General features: G+C 40.0%; 2 protein-coding genes across 3 annotated transcripts in view; one reads left to right on the top strand and one right to left on the bottom strand.

Moving 5' to 3' along the window:
• Positions 1-173: 173 nt before the first annotated feature.
• On the top strand, positions 174-6585 carry scnm1 (sodium channel modifier 1). The gene is made up of 8 exons (XM_078252126.1): positions 174-339; positions 543-613; positions 741-829; positions 1195-1289; positions 1768-1868; positions 1973-2121; positions 3639-3750; positions 4287-6585. Exons 1-8 carry the CDS (start codon positions 289-291, stop codon positions 4396-4398), a joined length of 780 nt encoding a protein of 259 aa, XP_078108252.1. The 5' UTR covers positions 174-288; the 3' UTR covers positions 4399-6585.
• tmod4 (tropomodulin 4 (muscle)) overlaps positions 6577-17752 on the bottom strand; it is a 33244-nt gene continuing 22068 nt past the window's right edge. The window contains exons 5-10 of one of the 2 annotated variants that reach the window (XM_078252124.1): positions 12512-12604; positions 10547-10677; positions 9006-9113; positions 8490-8686; positions 8257-8401; positions 6577-7020 (exon numbers count right to left, since the gene is read on the bottom strand). In XM_078252124.1, the coding sequence (XP_078108250.1) occupies positions 8257-8401; positions 8490-8686; positions 9006-9113; positions 10547-10677; positions 12512-12604 (674 nt within the window). In that variant the 3' untranslated portion in view covers positions 6577-7020. The remainder of the gene's footprint in view (positions 7021-8256; positions 8402-8489; positions 8687-9005; positions 9114-10546; positions 10678-12511; positions 12605-17752) is intronic. The other variant, XM_078252125.1, reaches the window with a different exon arrangement.

Here is a 17752-nt window from a genome sequence, read left to right as displayed (position 1 = left end):
GTAAGTTGCTTAGTCTAGTCAGGACGTTGTAATAATTGTATAGGCTCTCAAAATTAAGAGAAACTGGCCATTGCCAAACTAGCTCTGAGATCAAAACAATTTACCACATAAAAACTGAACTGAACGGTATTTTTGAATTAAGGAAACTTGTATGTCCCATTTCCTCCGTTGACTGGGAACGCAACATTGCTATCAGCATTTAGCTTCTCGTTGTTGTGAAGTAGCTAGCTAGTCAACTATGCTAACCTGTTACTGACATCTGTTTTCAGATTAATAACCATAATAATTATGTCTTTTAAAAGGGAAGGTGATGACAAGAGTCAGTTGAACATCCTGAAGGTAACGTTTTACTTTAAAGCTTTTCTAGAAGGTACTTCAGTGACGGGTTATGCATGTTGTTATGGTTAGCATCCTGCTAGCTAACTGCCATATACTGGCTAAGTGTGCAGCTAGCTGTAGTATTTGAGATGAATCTCTGAAACTGTAAACGATGTATTAACCACTCTACTATTGCTGACCAATATAATTGTCTTGTGTTTCAGAAACGGCGTGTGGCAGATCTTCTGTCTCATTATATTCCAGAAGATGAAGCAGCTCTTATGAAAAATGGAAGGTGAAATGAACTTAAAAAGTAAACAATGACATGCTTGGGAAATACAATCTTGGAACTTGAGGTTTTTAATGGCTGTAAAACGCATAGAAACGGATGACATGAAGTTAAAATTCTATCCTGTTTCTAGATACACTTGCCTTGTGTGCTCCTACCGTCCCGTGTTTGATACTGTTGATACGTTGACAGTCCACAGAAACGGGAAAAAGCATCTAGAAGGTGAGACACTCTTATTTATGATGTTTAGCTAATTCCCTGGAGTTGTTTTATGTTTAGGTAGCTAGTGGATTCCTTTATTTCCTGAGACATCTAGTGTAACTTTCTAATAGACAGCCTTGTGTTTTGATGAATTCGCTCACTGATTCAGCTCTTGGGCAAAATAATCACTTTTACTTTATGGAATATCTGGACTCGATATCACAAAGTTAGATTCCGATTCGGCAGTTTCAAGTTAAGGGAAACATAACTTACATTGCTGAGCGACTGATCCTCCGTTTTGTATGTGCACATCTTATTGTTGTGAAAGCATGTTAGACATTTCAGGTAAACTAAACATTCATTCTTTTTCATGTTGCATTATGTAGGATTAAAAGCATTCTATGGCAAGAAAGCACGGTTGAAGAATGAAATGACAAAAAGGCACCATGAAAACTACGTCCAGACTGAAGACACAAAACAGGTTGGTGACTGTAACAGTTATGAGCATAAGGTGTGTTTCCTCTATCATGTTGCTGCTTAGTTGAGTGCTAAGCAAACTTTTCAGAATCTCTTGATGCATGTAATTGAATGAAGTAGAAGAAAATGCTTCAAGAACCCATGAATTCAGCCTGATCATGCAACAGGCAGAATGTCAATGAATCGTCATTTTAGAGAAGAACATGAGCTGAACAAACCTAATCTTTCCTTTGACTGACTGAGACCGTTGAGTCATGTTGTTGTCTCGTGTCGCAGGCATTGTGTGGCGCCCCTCGTGACTACCATATGACCCTGACAACTGATATCCTACTTAAAACCAATTTTAAAATTGTTGTCTGTTGTGGAAAAGATGAACAGCACTTGAGAGAGCATTCAGTAGAGCCGACTTCTGAGCGAGCACTCGGTGGCTTTTGAGACACTCCTACAATTCCGCAAAACAAATGTTTGCTTGTGTTTTTAAGGAACCCTCGTGTTCAGCCCCTTTACTGGCCCAAACACGGAGGCTTACACATCACGCTTTATTGAAGACCGTACCATATAACAGCTGCCATACTAAAACCAGGTGAGTGAGTTATTCACGAAAATAATTCCTACAAATATTTCAAGAAAACAAACCAACAACACAGTTTTAATAAACATAGATTTTTTGTTGTTGTCATTTTCAAGTACAAAATCTGGAGAAGGAGCCCGGAGAATCAGCTCAGATCCCAGTGACAACTCTTGCAGCAAAACAGCATCCGAACAAGAAAAAAGATGCCGGAAAACTGAAGTTTTAAACAGTTTATCACAAAGCACTTTTAGTGGCTGCACAGCAGGTAAAAGTCTGTATGAAGATATGAATTTGTTTTTGAATATTTTTTTCGTTATTGTGTCATGCATACAATTAAATATGCCCAGCCCACACGGGCTTACAAGACACCATTACACACCCTAAACAAATAAACCTTCTAGTCTTTTTTGCGAAGGTTTAGAAACAAAAGTCACCAACTTATAAATATTCATTTTAAACAACCACTCCAATTGGTCATCATCCGTGCACCAGAACATTTCAGGATTTTGGACAGACATTTCATGTAAGATCGGTGTTCTTACCTCCATCATAATACGGACAGCACAGAAGAAAATGGGATTTGTTCTCAACTTCTCCTAGTTCACATAGTTCGTTCAACCTTTTCTCTTCTTGGATGGTTTTTAATCTACCTTTTTCAAGGGCAAGAGGAAGGATTCCTGTTCTCAACTGAGCCACCAACGACCTCTGACTTTAACCCTTGTGTTGTCTTGCCATCGACCATGAAGTTGTTGACTTCCCGAGTCAAAATTGAAAATGAATTTTTTTTTTTTTTTTTTTTTTAGTCAAGTTTTCTTTTCCGACGGTTTTTGTCGTTTTAAAAATAAAAAATGCTTTTGGCGCCTTTTTAAACGTTTTTGGCACTTTTTTTATTTTCATTAAATTACATTATACCAAATTTTTAAGTTACAAAAAAAATTAAATTCTGAAGTATTTTGACTAATAGTTAAGAAGTTAATTTATGTCAAAGTTTAGTTTCACAATACTGTTTTAAAACCATTTACATTTTTTTTTCCAAATGCTATGAAATTGAATAAATAACCCAAAATTCAATGGAAGTAAACATGAATTTTAACTGCGAAGAATGTTGTAACGGTTCCATACAACGTACATCCAGGTTATTTCGGGGCAATTTAGTTGTAAGAAACCCAAATTTCTGATTTAAAAGAAACTTTGAAAGCGACAACACAAGGGTTTTATTTCTGTTTATTTGAATAGGGACAGATACAAAAAACGTAGATTATTACGCAAAGAACAATCCGATGCCTGTATCACAGTGTTTATAGCCATGGCTAATTCGCAACACCTGTCCCTAGAAGGGCTTTTAACAGTTCAAATAATATAGGAGTCAAATTTTTACAGTGAGTACAATTAAAAAGTCCAAAAACCAGTTAGTAGCAATAAAAATAAGTGTAGTAAATAAACACATTCACTCGAGCTCACACAGATGCACACCTCGCATACACACAGCTATACATTTCATATGTCATGATCACACTGCTGCTGCTACCGAACCATGCTTTTGACAGTTTTTTAAAGGTGGACATTTTAGGGTTAAGTAACTTTTAAGTTACAGGTGTATCAATGATTTATTTTAAGTGCTGAAATGGACTATAGGGTGTTCAACAGTGGTTCTCCAGAGTTACTCTTTTTGGAGTTTGTGTCAGGTCCTGTAATAGGAAATCTTTTACTTTCAGATGTTGTGTTGATTAAAAACCCTGTTCTGATGTTGCTTTAACTGTGTGCATGTTGTGTGTTGTGTAGCCGGTGAAGGGTCACATCCAGACATTAAGGCCGAGGCCGCAGTGACACAGGAGGCAGAGCCCATAACAGCGCAGAGGAGGAGAGAGCTGGAGCACTACCTCAAACTGAAAAGGTATGTACACAGCTTCTTTTTTTGCATGGCGGATGTTGTGCATTCTCAATACTAGATGTCGGCTCGGTATATTTGACCGTAGGATTGGGCATCGAGAACCGATAACTACTTGGAATCGTTTCAAAAATGATTGATCGATTCTAGTAGAATCGTTTCTTTATTGGAATCGTTTAGAGGATTTGGTTTCAAATCGCTTCCCAATTTAATATGCGCACTTTTTGGTTTCCGTAGCGACCAGGCGCTTGTTGTGTTGCAGCCTTGGAGCGCAGTAAGCGGCGCTCTAGTGTGGCTTTATTTTACATTGAAAAAGCTGTACAACTGCAAACCATCATTGAATAAAAAAAAAAAACAACTTTCCCCTTATTTGTGAAAATAGGCATGTGACCCGTTTCAACTCCACCCCTCAAAGAATCGGAATCGAGAATCGAAAGGAAGAATCCCAATTGGAATCCGAATTGTTAAAATCCAAACGATGCCCAACCCTATTTGACCGTGGGCCTTTCGGTGCATTTCATCTTGCTTTGTCTATTTCTTAGTGACGGGTGGTTGCCAGACCGAAGCGGCCAGTGGGTGAGAGACGAGAATGTGGAGTTTGATTCAGATGAGGAGGAGCCTACTTCGCTCGCCCCTCAACCTACAGGTCACTAAGACGACTAAGAACTGTAGGAAAACACAGATGAACTTGTTCCACATTGGTACATTCAGAGGCCTCAGGCTGTTTGAGACAGCCAGAGCACCACGTGCAATGACCTCATCAAAAAGATTTGTACTATTTATCAACCTTTCATTGAATTCCATGGTTTTTTTTGTGCTGATTCTACAGCACATGTGTACTCTTAGATCCCTGCTGGGCACCAGTGATCATCAGCTGCAGCTTTTGATGCTTTTATTTTACCAGGAAACTCACAATTTAAGAAGATGTGTAATTTTTCACTTGCATATAATTTACAGAATTAGACAGTAAGAAAAAAATGCCCTTTTGTTGTTTTGAAATTCCTGTCACTCTTAACTTGCTGACAATGTTTGCTATTGTTTTTGTTACTACAGTAACATAAAGCAGATTTCAAGAATACAATTTGTGAAAAAAAGGCTCTTCCTGCAGTGGTGTTTTTCTCAGTTCAAAGGAGAATCCAATAGTTGTAAACTTCAACAGAGTACCCGCCTTCAAGGAAGTTAACACTTGTCAGTGGAGAGAGGCCAGACTCTCTGTACAAATGAAATGTACCAGAGTCTGGTAGGACCAGGCAAGTGTTTCTTGCCCTGTCTGACATCTTTTAGTAATATTGCCATGTTCCCGGATCTCAGCTTTTGACTTGGCACAGTGTGACTTTAAACAGTGTTACACAGTGACTTGACTAACATCAGCCTTACATCTTGTTCATGGGCCCTTAATGATCAGAAGAGCAGAACTGAAAGCTTGAAACACTTGTCTTTTCATCTAAATGTCTCTCACAACCTACAGAGTGAGTGACTTGTCATCACCCTTTGTTGTCTATTTTACCCCTGTTTATTGGGCTCCATCTCCTCCCTGGTTGGACTAATCCTCACTCAGCTTTACTATAAATCAGCAGCAGATAGGCTGTATTGGTGCTAATCTGGATAGTGGAGCCACTGGTTAGCATTCTTCGCAGTGTTCAGAGCCCGGCTCAGCACAGTTGGTATGAATTGGATAACACAGTCAGGGTCAGTGGGAGGGGAGGGGGAGGGGGGGAGATAAGGACTTAACATGGGTTAGTTTCTGATGACACTGCTAATATGTGCCCAAAGCATGCCCACTTCCTTATTTTGGAGATCTTTCTCACTTGTTATGGATCGATGTTGAACTTTTGATTACCTTTTAACATCATGCGTTGCCCGTTTCAGCATTAGCGTACGTTCACAAACCTCTGACGCAAATCAGAAAACAAAAATGGAAACGGACGGAACACAACATGGTAAATACTTCTGTCGCAGCACGTATGGCGCCCAGCATTGCAATCTAAAAATACACCTGTGTTTTACGGTGCAACAACGATCAGAGGGGAGAGAAACCTTTGGAATAGACTGTGGCGAGGCGGCGCTTTTATTCACCTTGAGATGCCAAATGTCAGTGACGCCTGTATGGCTTTTAAAAACGTGACCTTTAGAGAGGTCTAAAAGTCAGCTTTTTACTTATTACTTGGTCGCCGTGTCAAACTTGACCTTAAGTCTGAGCACTTCGGAGAAATGAAATAGGTTCAAGACATGAGGTGAGGTAGTGTAGGAACCCCAGCAATGCTGTCAAAATCCTCAGAGGTTAACAGCTGTCGCTGTTTATAAATCTCTGTGGGTGTAACCCTCTTCAAGTTGGTTCTCATATTTGAACAAGGTAACTCAAGCCCAGTGGACTAGGTTACGTTTCCCCATCAGGGTTTGGGGGGTAAAAATAGCTCAGGTGCTTGAGGGAAGTCAGAGGATCAGGAGAGACTTTAATGGATTAAAGTGCTGTTGATCTTAACATGAAGGGTTCATCCCCAAAATGCTGCATAATATGTCAATCTTGGGTGTCCTGCAGAATTGCTGTTATATTGTGAACGTCTCATTTGAAATCCTGTATGTCCAGTATCCCCGGATCTAATGCAAAATTAATTAATATGACATGATTAAATGTCCATTAGAGCTTCTGCAAAATGATTCTGTGCAGTTCCAGCTGTGGATATTCAAATGCGCCAAAGTATGTGCTTCTTTGGTGCATTTAAACCAATATTTGTTAAGAAAGATATATTAATATATCCAATATAAATGTGATGTTCAGATAAGGTGTGGAAACAATACAAATTAAAATTACCAAGCATTTACAAAAAAAAATACTTGAATATATTCTTTTATTTAAAGTATTTACAGGTTGTTGTTTTTTTTTTCTCTCCCACAGATAGCACCACATTATAAATGTTTTCATGAATGAAAGGAGTTGATTTTTTTTGTTTGGGATGATGTTGGCGATCCTCAAACTAAAAAGCACAAAAAAAAGACACTTCACATTTTGCTTGTGACCTATACATGCCTTTATGATGAATTCAGCAGTCTACAAAAAAAAAAGCTGGCTGCGGTAAATGAAATGAAATGGTTGGACATGGATGTTAGGTGGACTGCACAACGACCCATCTTAATTCGGGTTGGGGGGCTATTCGTTCGGCTCTGGCGCTCCACGTTGGGAAAGCTGGCACGAGTCTGTCTGCAGGCTCCAAGGGGCTGAAGTGGTTCTTCTTCTGTTCGCTCCTTGTTGCTTTCATCTTAATCTCTGCTGGCGAACTGCAGAGAGAAAAAAAAGATGAGAAATGAAACAAAATAACAGTAAAAAAGATGGTTGATACATTTATTACACTTAAACATAAGCCTAGAAATCTGTATTTTAGTCTACATTTAAAGCTTCTAATGACACCTAGCCAACAATTTCATTTAAAGTGCTCATATTATGCTTTTTGGCTTTTTCCCCCTCTTTTATTGTGTTATATATCTTTTTTGTGCACGTTATAGGTTTACAAAGTGAAAAATCCCAAAGTCCACCCCAAAGGGACTTACCAACTCCAACAGAAAACACTGTTCACAAACTGCTCCAAACAGCTCTATTGTAGTCCAGCCTTTACTTCAGAGACAAACGTGGTCACTTTGTTACACACGTTATAATGCTCACCTAGCTGCTAGCATGGCACGCCCTCATACTCTGCTTCTGACTGGCTAGTAGTCCTTACCTAGCTACTGCGCAGGTGCGACTCCCAACAAAGATGGAACAGAAGTGAGATGTCTCACTCTGTAGCTAAAACAGAGAGCTCAACACACAGGGTGAAAAGAGGAGCTGCAGCAATGTGCAGTACAACAAAAAGATGGTGTTTTTTGAAAATTAAACCATGTAAACCTATTCTGATATAACCTCTAAATACAATTATGAACCTGAAAATGAGCATAATATGAGCACTTTAAGATCAATTTTACACAGAAATCCTTCCCTGTGCAGATTGAATATCAGGGTTCATCAGTAAGGGTTGCCCGATGACCCGTGGCAAGTAAAACGCCACGTTGGGCAAGTTCAGGTAAAAACCCACTTGCCCCCTTTGGGCAAGTTTCAATCATTTGTTTACGTCTCGTTCGCAGTTATTGTAAGTTTAGAAACTAAAAAAAATACAAATGTTCCAACTAAAAATGTATGCGGCCAAACTAAATTACACATAGAAACCATTGTCTTTCTGGTAAATTAATTATTGCAATTAGATAAGATTTCTTTTAAATAATAACCTCCACTCATCTATGACACTGTCCATGATGTGTTTATACATTGTAAATCAAGATCAAATATAACAATTTACTTGAGCGTTAACAGTTATTTGAAAAAACTGATTAAAGAAAAAGATTGTATAGTGACTAGTAAAAATCAACCTCTGCCATGTAGAATAAAAAAAAAAAAAAAAGATGGTTCAAGCCTAAATATTTATTCCAATTTTTCCATACTTCTATATGGACATTTCAATAAAATTTCAGAGCGATTCTCACTCATGTCGTTGTTTCGTGTGATGGCCATGGCAGCTCTGGCGCGCGGACCCTGCTGGGTGAAGTGGTATCCGAATTTGAGGATGCTGGAGTTGTTCTCCAACATGGAGGCGATCTCCATCTCAACTGAGTCTCCCAACTTCTGCCTCTGTATGGTACAGGGATACAAGTGTTCTCAAAACACACACACACACACACTGAAATCGGACTTCTTGTATGCAATACTGAGTTGTCACCCATCAGTCAGCCAATTACGATGCACAGTCCAGTGCATCCCATAGTTTCCGACCTGGTTGTCAATCTTGAGCTCCACCAGAGTGGCGTTGTTGGCCATCGCTTTGATGATCGCCATCATGCCGTCTGAAGTGATGAAGTTGGACTCGACATTAAGACTCTGCAAGCTGGTGTTCTCCTGCAGCATCTCAGCACAGGCCTGACACACACACACACACACACACACACACACACACACACACTTAATTTAAAGTGCTTTTATTTGAAACATTCCATGGTACCACACGTTTATTTTATTTTATTATTTATTATGGATAGGATTATGGGTTCAATACCCAACAAATATTCAATATGAAATCAATTTTTAAATCAATTCAAATTTAATATCTACATATGACATCAGCGGCTCTAAGCGTATATGTCATTTTCTTCAATATCAACGAAATTAGAAGCCAAAAACAGTAGAAAATGCATTAGTCGGCTGAACTGTTGTCGTTGCCGTCTCCTACTGTACTCACGTAGGCGACGGGGTCGTTGCTACGGGTCGCAGCGATGCTCAGAAACTCCACCTGAGAGTTTCCCTTCATCGCCTCAAAGATCTCTTTCAGTGTTGGGATGGGAATGTCCTGCAGCACAAACAGAGGGGCGTCACCTTCACCAGCTTTATGTACTCATTTGTTGTTAACAATGGCCTGGTAATACCCAAGGGTGTATAGTGTATTGTAGTGTGTGATGTAAGTTCTTCATGTTATGTCTGTCGGTGTCTGATGTAGGGACTATTTGTTTGTGTCATACGTCTGATGTCCTGTCATGAAGTGCCTTGCGACTGTGCCGCAAACCCAACTGCCCCACGGGGACAATAAAGTTATCTACTACTACTACTACTCCTACTACTACTAAGGAAAATCATCTGGTGTACATGTTGTCATTGCACATGGCAGAGAGTCACTTTCAGAGAGACTGTTAACAGCAAAAATTAAAACTGAAAACTTATATAAGATGACCCCGATAACAGGACCATAATAGGCCATCTCGTCATCACATTCTGTGCCACCATATTTCTTCGCTGCTTGGCAGTTGTTTGACGACTCTGCTGCGTTAATCACCATCATCTTAAAGTTAGCGTCAAAACTTCTTCTCATTTGTTTGCTAGCTCGGCCTACTTTTGAGCCGCTTTGGGTCTCTGCATCTTTCGGACCATGGATGTATTATTAGACCCGGATGCAACGTTAATTGGCCGAGACCCGTTCATTCCTATGAGAGTTGCTCAGTGGCGCATCGGCCAAAAAAGTTTCCAAGCCTCCGGGTTTACTTCCGTGATATGTGACCACTGACTATGCACGGCAGTGTTTCTCCCATAATGCGCCGGGCTATTTTACAATGCTGGCCAATGGGGAAAATCCTCTGGGTCCCACAAGTGGTGTAGTCTACGTCAGGGGTTTTCAAACTTTTTATGTGTGTGGACCACTATTTGTAATCAAGAATTTTCACGGACCACCTCATAATACGCATAATAAAATATGTCAACACACAGTCCTACCTAAATTAATCTGAACCTCTTAATAGGCCTACTAGCACTAAAACTATAACTGGTCATAGTCATAGTCATCAGTACAACAGGCTTGTCAAAAGGTTTACTGCCACGTATTTCATTTATTTATTTACTATACAATATACATATTCTTAATATAAAGGTTACAAAACTATTATTTTATATTTTATTTTGCTTTTCCACGGACCACCTGCAGTACACTCATGAACCACTTAGTGGTCCGCGGACCACTGTTTGGGAATGACTGGTCTACGTGATACGCAGGTACTTCCTTGGGTGAGGACACCCAGACCCTTCCCCCCCCTTTCAAAAAAAGGCAGATTCTGGCCTATATATATATATATATATATATATATATATATATATATATATATATAGTTCCATGGTTCCCTTTGATCCAGAAGCTGATATTTGATGAATTAAAGCAAATACACTCTGTACATTTTATCGTTTATCCTTTCCAGGAACCTGTTAACATCACAGTCCCCCCCCGCCCGTTGAGCTGACCTTGATGTTGTTGAGGTTGACTTCAGTCAGGCTGCTGTCGTTGTTGTGGATTCTCTCCAGGGTTTCCTCCACGTTGGTGGGGTTGGGCGGCTCATCGGGGAAGATCTTGAAGGGATCTGCTTTCACTACACCTGTAGGAGACAACAACATCGCAGCTCAGGCTGCAGTGTAGCGTTGTAATCGAGCTGGAAGCTTCATAGTCTGGATCAAGGCTTTGGACCCTTGCCTTCCGCTATCTGTCTGTTGGCGTGCTCGGTTCTTTCAGGGAATGATTGTAAAGATTTACAAAGAATATGTTTACGGCATTTCCTCTCTAACTGGGACATTTTTTTTAAATGGCTCACATTACTGTATTGTGTGAACAGTTAACTTCATTTAATATTGCACGTGGCGTTTTCTTTCGCGGGGTGCAAATGTTCCACTAAAACAAGTTCCTTCCAGAGACTATTTAGCAGAGCCACCGTCGCTGCGTCCGGAGCTTAGCACCGCCCAAGACGATTGTGATTGGTTTAAAGAAATGCAGACAACCCAGAGCGTTTTTTTTCTTCTCCTATCCTGGAATGTGTCTGTGGTCTAGCCAAAGCTTACTCCACAGCGCTGTGGAGATAGGTCTGGCAATACGAGACTAAACCTTTATTACAAATGACTATAGATGGATGTTGGACCAAAAAAAAAAAAGAGGAAACTTTAATTAAACATCCTTTTTGATATTTCCTTCATTTAAATCCATCCATCCATCCATCCATCTTCATCCGCTTATCCGGGGTCGGGTCGCGGGGGTAGCAGCTCCAACAGGGGACCCCAAACTTCCCTTTCCCGGGCCACATTAACCAGCTCCGACTGGGGGATCCCGAGGCGTTCCCAGGCCAGGTTAGAGATATAATCCCTCCACCTAGTCCTGGGTCTCCCCCGAAGCCTCCTCCCAGCTGGACGTGCCTGGAACACCTCCCTAGGGAGGCGCCCAGGGGGCATCCTTACCAGATGCCCGAACCACCTCAACTGGCTCCTTTCGACGCAAAGGAGCAGCGGCTCTACTCCGAGCTCCTCACGGATAACTGAGCTTCTCACCCTATCTCTAAGGGAGACGCCAGCTACCCTCCTGAGGAAACCCATTTCCACTTTGACCTTGGGAGACCCTACCAGGAGCACAAAGCTCCAGACAACACAGCCCTCAGGTTCATAGGGACACACAAACCTCTCCACCACGATAAGGTGATGGTTCCCGGAGAAAAATGAAGCATACATAATGTGCCTGACTGGCGGTTTACTCGTTTTCTTATGACTTTCAACATTGATTCATAAGCTTGTATAAGCTTGTACAGGTAATATATGACGTAACAGTTGAGCCTCTTTCAATTTTGGAGCCCTAGAACATGGCTGTCTGAAAAGAGAAAGAACTTTTTCACGCTCCGTGCGGTAAAATCATGGAACGAGCTTCCAGAAGAAGTTGTGCGTTCCCCTTCAATTAATTCTTTTAAGAATAGATTGGATGCATTTTGCCTGTCGAAAGGTGTAATGTATAATTATAAAGCTTGTCAGTAATTTATGTAACTTATTTATGAATTGTTAGAACATTCCCATCATGAAATGAATGTGTTTTATGAAAACAACGTGAAAAACAATGTGTGTATATATATATATACACACACACATACATACATACATACATACATACATACATACATACACATATACATATATATATATATATATATATATACACACATATACATACATATATATATACACACACATACATACATACATACATATACATATATATACATACACATATACATACATATATATATATTATTTGTTTTGTGTTGCTTGAGTCTGGAATAGAGGATTTTATACCCTGTACCAGACATTTTTTTTCAATAAATTTCAATAAATATTAGCTTGTAAACAATGTTAACCAATAAAACAAAGATCAAGTTGTTTATGAAATGAGGTCATACGTACTGTTGATGCCCTCTGTGTTGGCGATGGTGCCCGTGGTGCCCAGAGCGTCGTAGTACTGCTTGTTGCTCATCAGCGTGTACATTCCAAGGATGGCTGCAAGTACAATCAGGAAAACAATCACCATGACTACAAGATCAACATACCTGTGGTATTTGAATGAGATCACACTGAATGTCCTGGACTGTGTTTTGCCATGGTTGCTGTTGCGGTGTCCTTGCACTGCTATCCCCGAGACAAATTCATCGGTGCATTTGCAACTAAAATCTTTTGGATTTCAGACCCAGTTTCTGAGTCCAAAACAAGAAGAGGCCCAGTTGGTGTTCCCTCGTCTCTTGTGATTCTACTCTGTGTGTCTGTTTGATAAGATAACGATCGTGTTGCCTGAGCACAGCAGGAACTGGTTGTAATCTCACAGGGCTTCCAAAGGAAGTAATGATAGCCCACACTGATACACAAGTTTCAGGGTGAGTGGGTGGGCCGCTAGCTTTCAGTTCAGTGTTATTCCAGCTGATATTGAGTCAGTGTTAAAAGACCACACGCAGTTTTGGAAAAGACAACTTGATTTGCTAAATCAGCGAGTTAAGAGTCAATGTTGTGACGTAATCAGTTTTGAAGAAGATTGAACATAGAGAATGAACTGGGAACCTATACAATTGGTCAAGAGGAAGCTCATTTTAAAAAGCTGCAAAGAATAATCCATTAGTTGTTATTAAATTAATCTGCAACTATTAAATTCATTGCCAACTACTGTGATAATCAATTATTCATTCTGATTCCAGGTTATTAAATGTGAATATGTTCTAGTTTCTTCTCTCCTCTGTGACAGTAAACTGAATATTTTTGAGTTGTGGACAAAACGAGACATTTGAGGACATCATCTTGGGCTTTGGAAAACCCTGATTGACATTTTTCTGACATATTATATTATAGACCAAACAACTAAATGGATTAAATCGAGAAAATAAACAACAATGAAAATAATTGTTAGTTTCAGCCCTACTGATTTTCTATTAGTTTATATACCGCTTGATAGTTTCATTATAAGCATTATATATTTCTAATTTTTATTTTTTTACCTTTATTTATTCAGGGAGGGTTCACACAGTTACACCTGCCCAGTATACTGAGCCACAGCTATGGAATCTGTCTTATAGATGTTTTTAATTCTCAATTTCACGATTCCGCCCATCACAGAAACTATTGGTCGTTACACTGACGCTGCCATCAGTCTGTAAGTAAGTAAAGTTTATTTCTAGAGCACATTTAAACACAGCTTCAGCTGACCAAAGTGCTGTTGTTAGAAATATTTTGATTTACATACTTTTCCTCTTGTTATTTATTAAACTGTTTGCATAGAATAATATTATACTGATTACTATTTTCTCTCTCTGTTAAATGAAACTGTTGTGGATGTGTGTGGATATTGTGAAGAACCCAAAACACTGCTTGCTCTCACAAGATAACACGGAACCATTGGCTATCTTGTCTAAGCATGGTGTGTTGCTGAGAAAACAACATGCACTCCCTGACCAGATAATTTAGACGTCATCGACTCTGACCAGATAACAACTGACAACATCAACTCTGTATCATGAGTGTATTACATTCCACTTGGTATTATAAAAAGCGGCTGTAGAGAGGTTTTGGTTAGGTCACTTCTGTACTTATGCAGTGACTGCCTTCTTGTGTTCACAAGTAAAAATGAACTTTGATATAACTTCAGTGGTTCTGTCTATCCTTTGATAATGAAATTATTTTAACAGCTGTACATAGAAGCACCAAGCTGCTGTATAAAAAAAACATTGAAATGTAAAAAATAAAAAGTAGAAACAAAACACATATACAAAAAAGCATCCCAAAAACAAAAAGCAGCAATTTACAAATACAGAATTATAAACATAATGACCGGATGAGCGATTAGTGTGTTATAGAGGCCAGATAGTAAAAAATGTGCCTTTAGCCTAGATATAAAAACAGAAATGGAGGGAGCATGTGTGATATCTGTGCAGCTGGTTGCACAGTCGTGGAGCAGCAACTGCAAAGGCTCCGTCACCTTTTAGTTGTCTGTGACTGGTCCGAGCCGGGCCCCCTCGTCAAAAACAGACAGTTGCCACCGGGCTAAACAACGTTTTCTGGGGGGAAACCCTGGTGACAGTTTTCTCTTGTTCTCCTGCTGTTACTGTTTATGGCCAGGAGGAGGCAGACCTACTGCTTCTCCTCTTCCTCTTGTCGTAACCTGCCAAACTGTGTCACAGACTGCCTGACCCGGTGTGGGGAACCATGGGACGGGCCTTGTGAGGAGAGGGAGGCCAGAGAGACAGCTGCCTGCTTAGGGAAGGGAAGGGAAGGGGGGGGGGGTTAACGGCCATAAACACCCCCAAGTTATCCGGTTTGGCTGACAATACCCTGAGAATAACCCACGGTAGCTTTACAACACAAACTAGATTGCAGCAACTCAAAAGCTCAATAAAGCAACATGGTAATGTAAATAAAACGATAATTAAGTCACCAGGGCAACTTGTTAGATCTCTCTCTCTCTCTCTCTCTCTCTCTCTCTCTCTCTCTCTCTCTCTCTCTCTCTCTCTCTCATATGAAGCGGGTCGGCCCAGCTATTCATCCCCCTTTTAGTTGGTTTGCCAAAAACGCCCAAACAAAAGACTGACAGAGGCTTTTTAATCCTCATCTGGACTCCATCCAGGGTTAAAACGGCCGTCTCTCTGACAGGCTGATGGAGCCGGACAAACAGGATCCCCTGCTTTGCCTTTCCGGATGCCTGCCCCTCTGTTTGGCCTGTCAGACAAGTGTGACCGGGTGTTCAAAGGATCACACTCAAAGAAAACATGTTTCAATTCATGTTAGTGAATGGGGTTAGTTACAGAGGCTCTTTAAACCTATTGAAGTATCCGCTGATATAAGATTTAAAACTTTTACTTCACTATGCAGCGCTTCTCTATCGTACCTGATCCAGAAATCTTGCCCTGCATCTTTTTTAGTTATTTAGCTGCAGTCAAGCTCTGGGTAGTCTATATAGACAACGTTTCATTTCCGGGATTGTTCAGGTGTCGCCAGAAATTCCGACGGATGTCCCTAGTTATCAGCCGGATGTCCGTTACCTTCCACTTTCTTTGTGTTGTAATTCTAAAGTCCAGTCGATCCATATCGATCTATGGTTAACTGCTCCTCAGATCTCTGCAGGGTAAATCCAGACAGCTAGCTAGAGATCTGTCAAATCTACATTTACTCTTACACAACTAAAACAATTGTTGAATGTACACGTTCCACCTGAACAAGTTCCTTCCCGAGGCTATTTTGCAGCGGCACCGTGGCTCCGCCCGGCGCTTAACGCCGCCCCCGACGATTGTGATTGGTTCAAAGAAATGCCAATAAACCAGAGCACGTTTTTCTCCCATCCCAGAATGCTGTGTGGACTAGCCAGACCCTCCTCCGCAGCACTGTGGAGGAAGGTCAGGCTATGTGAGACTACCATTACATAAACTGCAGCAGCGCAAGAATGGAATGCTTGTTTGGCATAGCAACAGTAACTAATGGGGACGGGGTTTAGTGAATACTCAGTAATGATGTAATTGTGTCAGATTTAGCAAAATGGTTCATTTTTATCTGTAGTCCAGTGAGCTACAGTTCACTTTTCCATTGTGTGCTTGTAATGTTGGTGATCGAGGAATACCACTACTGTAGTTAAGACAATCATCTATTGTACATTAATAGTAGAGCTGTGAATTGTTATTCATGGGATGTGCACATACATGATCACAAGACTGAAAGCAACAGTGAATGTATCTACTTACAAATATTGTGTGTGTATTAGAGCTGCAAAGTTTGATCAATGAATCGATTAGTTGTCAACTATTAAATTAATCGCCAACTATTTGATAATCTGTTTGGGTCACTTTTTATGAAAAATAAAGTAAAAATTCTCTGTTCCAGCTTCTTAAATGTGAATATTGTCTAGTTTCTAAACAGTAAACTGAATATCTTTGCGTTGTGGACAAAACAAGACATTTGACGATGTTATCACTATTTTCTGACATTTTATAGACCAAACTAATCGATTAATCGACAATGAAAATAATCATTAGTTGCAGCCCTAATTGATAGAATGTCAAAGTATGAAATGAGGTCATACTGTAGTGAAACAAAGTATGGTTTCTAAAAGACACTGTCACACTGTTGATTCTAAGCTCTACAATAGTAAAGTGACTTTGAGCTTCAGGAAACATGAAAAACTGTGGCTTGTCTATCTGTGGAAACAGTAGCTCCCCACTGGTCTGTTTTACACAGATACAGTATCTGTGCCCGCACCACCCCCCATGTTCACTCCACCCTTCCTCTGGATGGCGGCCGGGCTTGTTTATTTTTGTGGTGCTGAGTGCGGGAAATCGGACCCCACCTAAAGTCTGGCCATGTCTGTTAGCCTGGGACTTCTGAGCTGTCTCAGTGTAGAGGGAAACAATATGAAGCTAACAGCAGAGAGATAATAATAATAATAGTAATAATAATAATAGTAGTAATAATAATAATAATAATAATAATACATTTTATTTGTTGGCACCTCTCAAGGAACTAGGGGTGGGAATCACCAGAGGCCTCACAATACGATATTATCACGATACAATATTATTGTGATTTTAAACATATTGCAATATTCTGCGATATATTGCAATTTATTACCTTTTTTCCAACAATTTTTTTCCCAATTTCAAATTATGTCCCCAAAAGGAAACTTTCTGTTTTATCTAAAAAGATAATTTTCTCTGTTTGTTCATCTCACTTCAATTGTATTGCTGCAAAATGGGATTGTCGAGCCGACAAACTGACCAACACATACATAATAATAGATCGATACTTGGCGTCTCTGTATCGATACAGTATTGCCACGGAAAATATTGCGATACTATGCTGTATCGATTTTTCCCCCCCACCCCTACAAGGCACCCAAGTACACCTTATAAAACATTGATAACAACTTTAATACAAGCAAAACAATGTTATCAATAGTAAAAATCAAGTAGTAAGTCAAATCAAGGTGATCAACTGGTTAAAAACATTTAAAGTGCCCATATTATGAAAAATTGGTTGTTATTCTGTGTCTCTGGTGCTTCCACACGCATACAAACTTCGAAAAAAAACCCATCCATGCTGTTTTGAGTGAGATACGGTTTCTGAATGTGTCCTGCCTTCAGTCTCCGGGTGAGCTGTTCAAAATCGACAGAGCTTTCTACG

Source organism: Sander vitreus, chromosome 6, assembly GCF_031162955.1.
Source record: "Sander vitreus isolate 19-12246 chromosome 6, sanVit1, whole genome shotgun sequence".
Classification (NCBI taxonomy): domain Eukaryota; kingdom Metazoa; phylum Chordata; class Actinopteri; order Perciformes; family Percidae; genus Sander; species Sander vitreus.
Note: the sequence above shows the minus strand (reverse complement) of the source record. Positions and strands in the feature narration are given on the sequence as shown.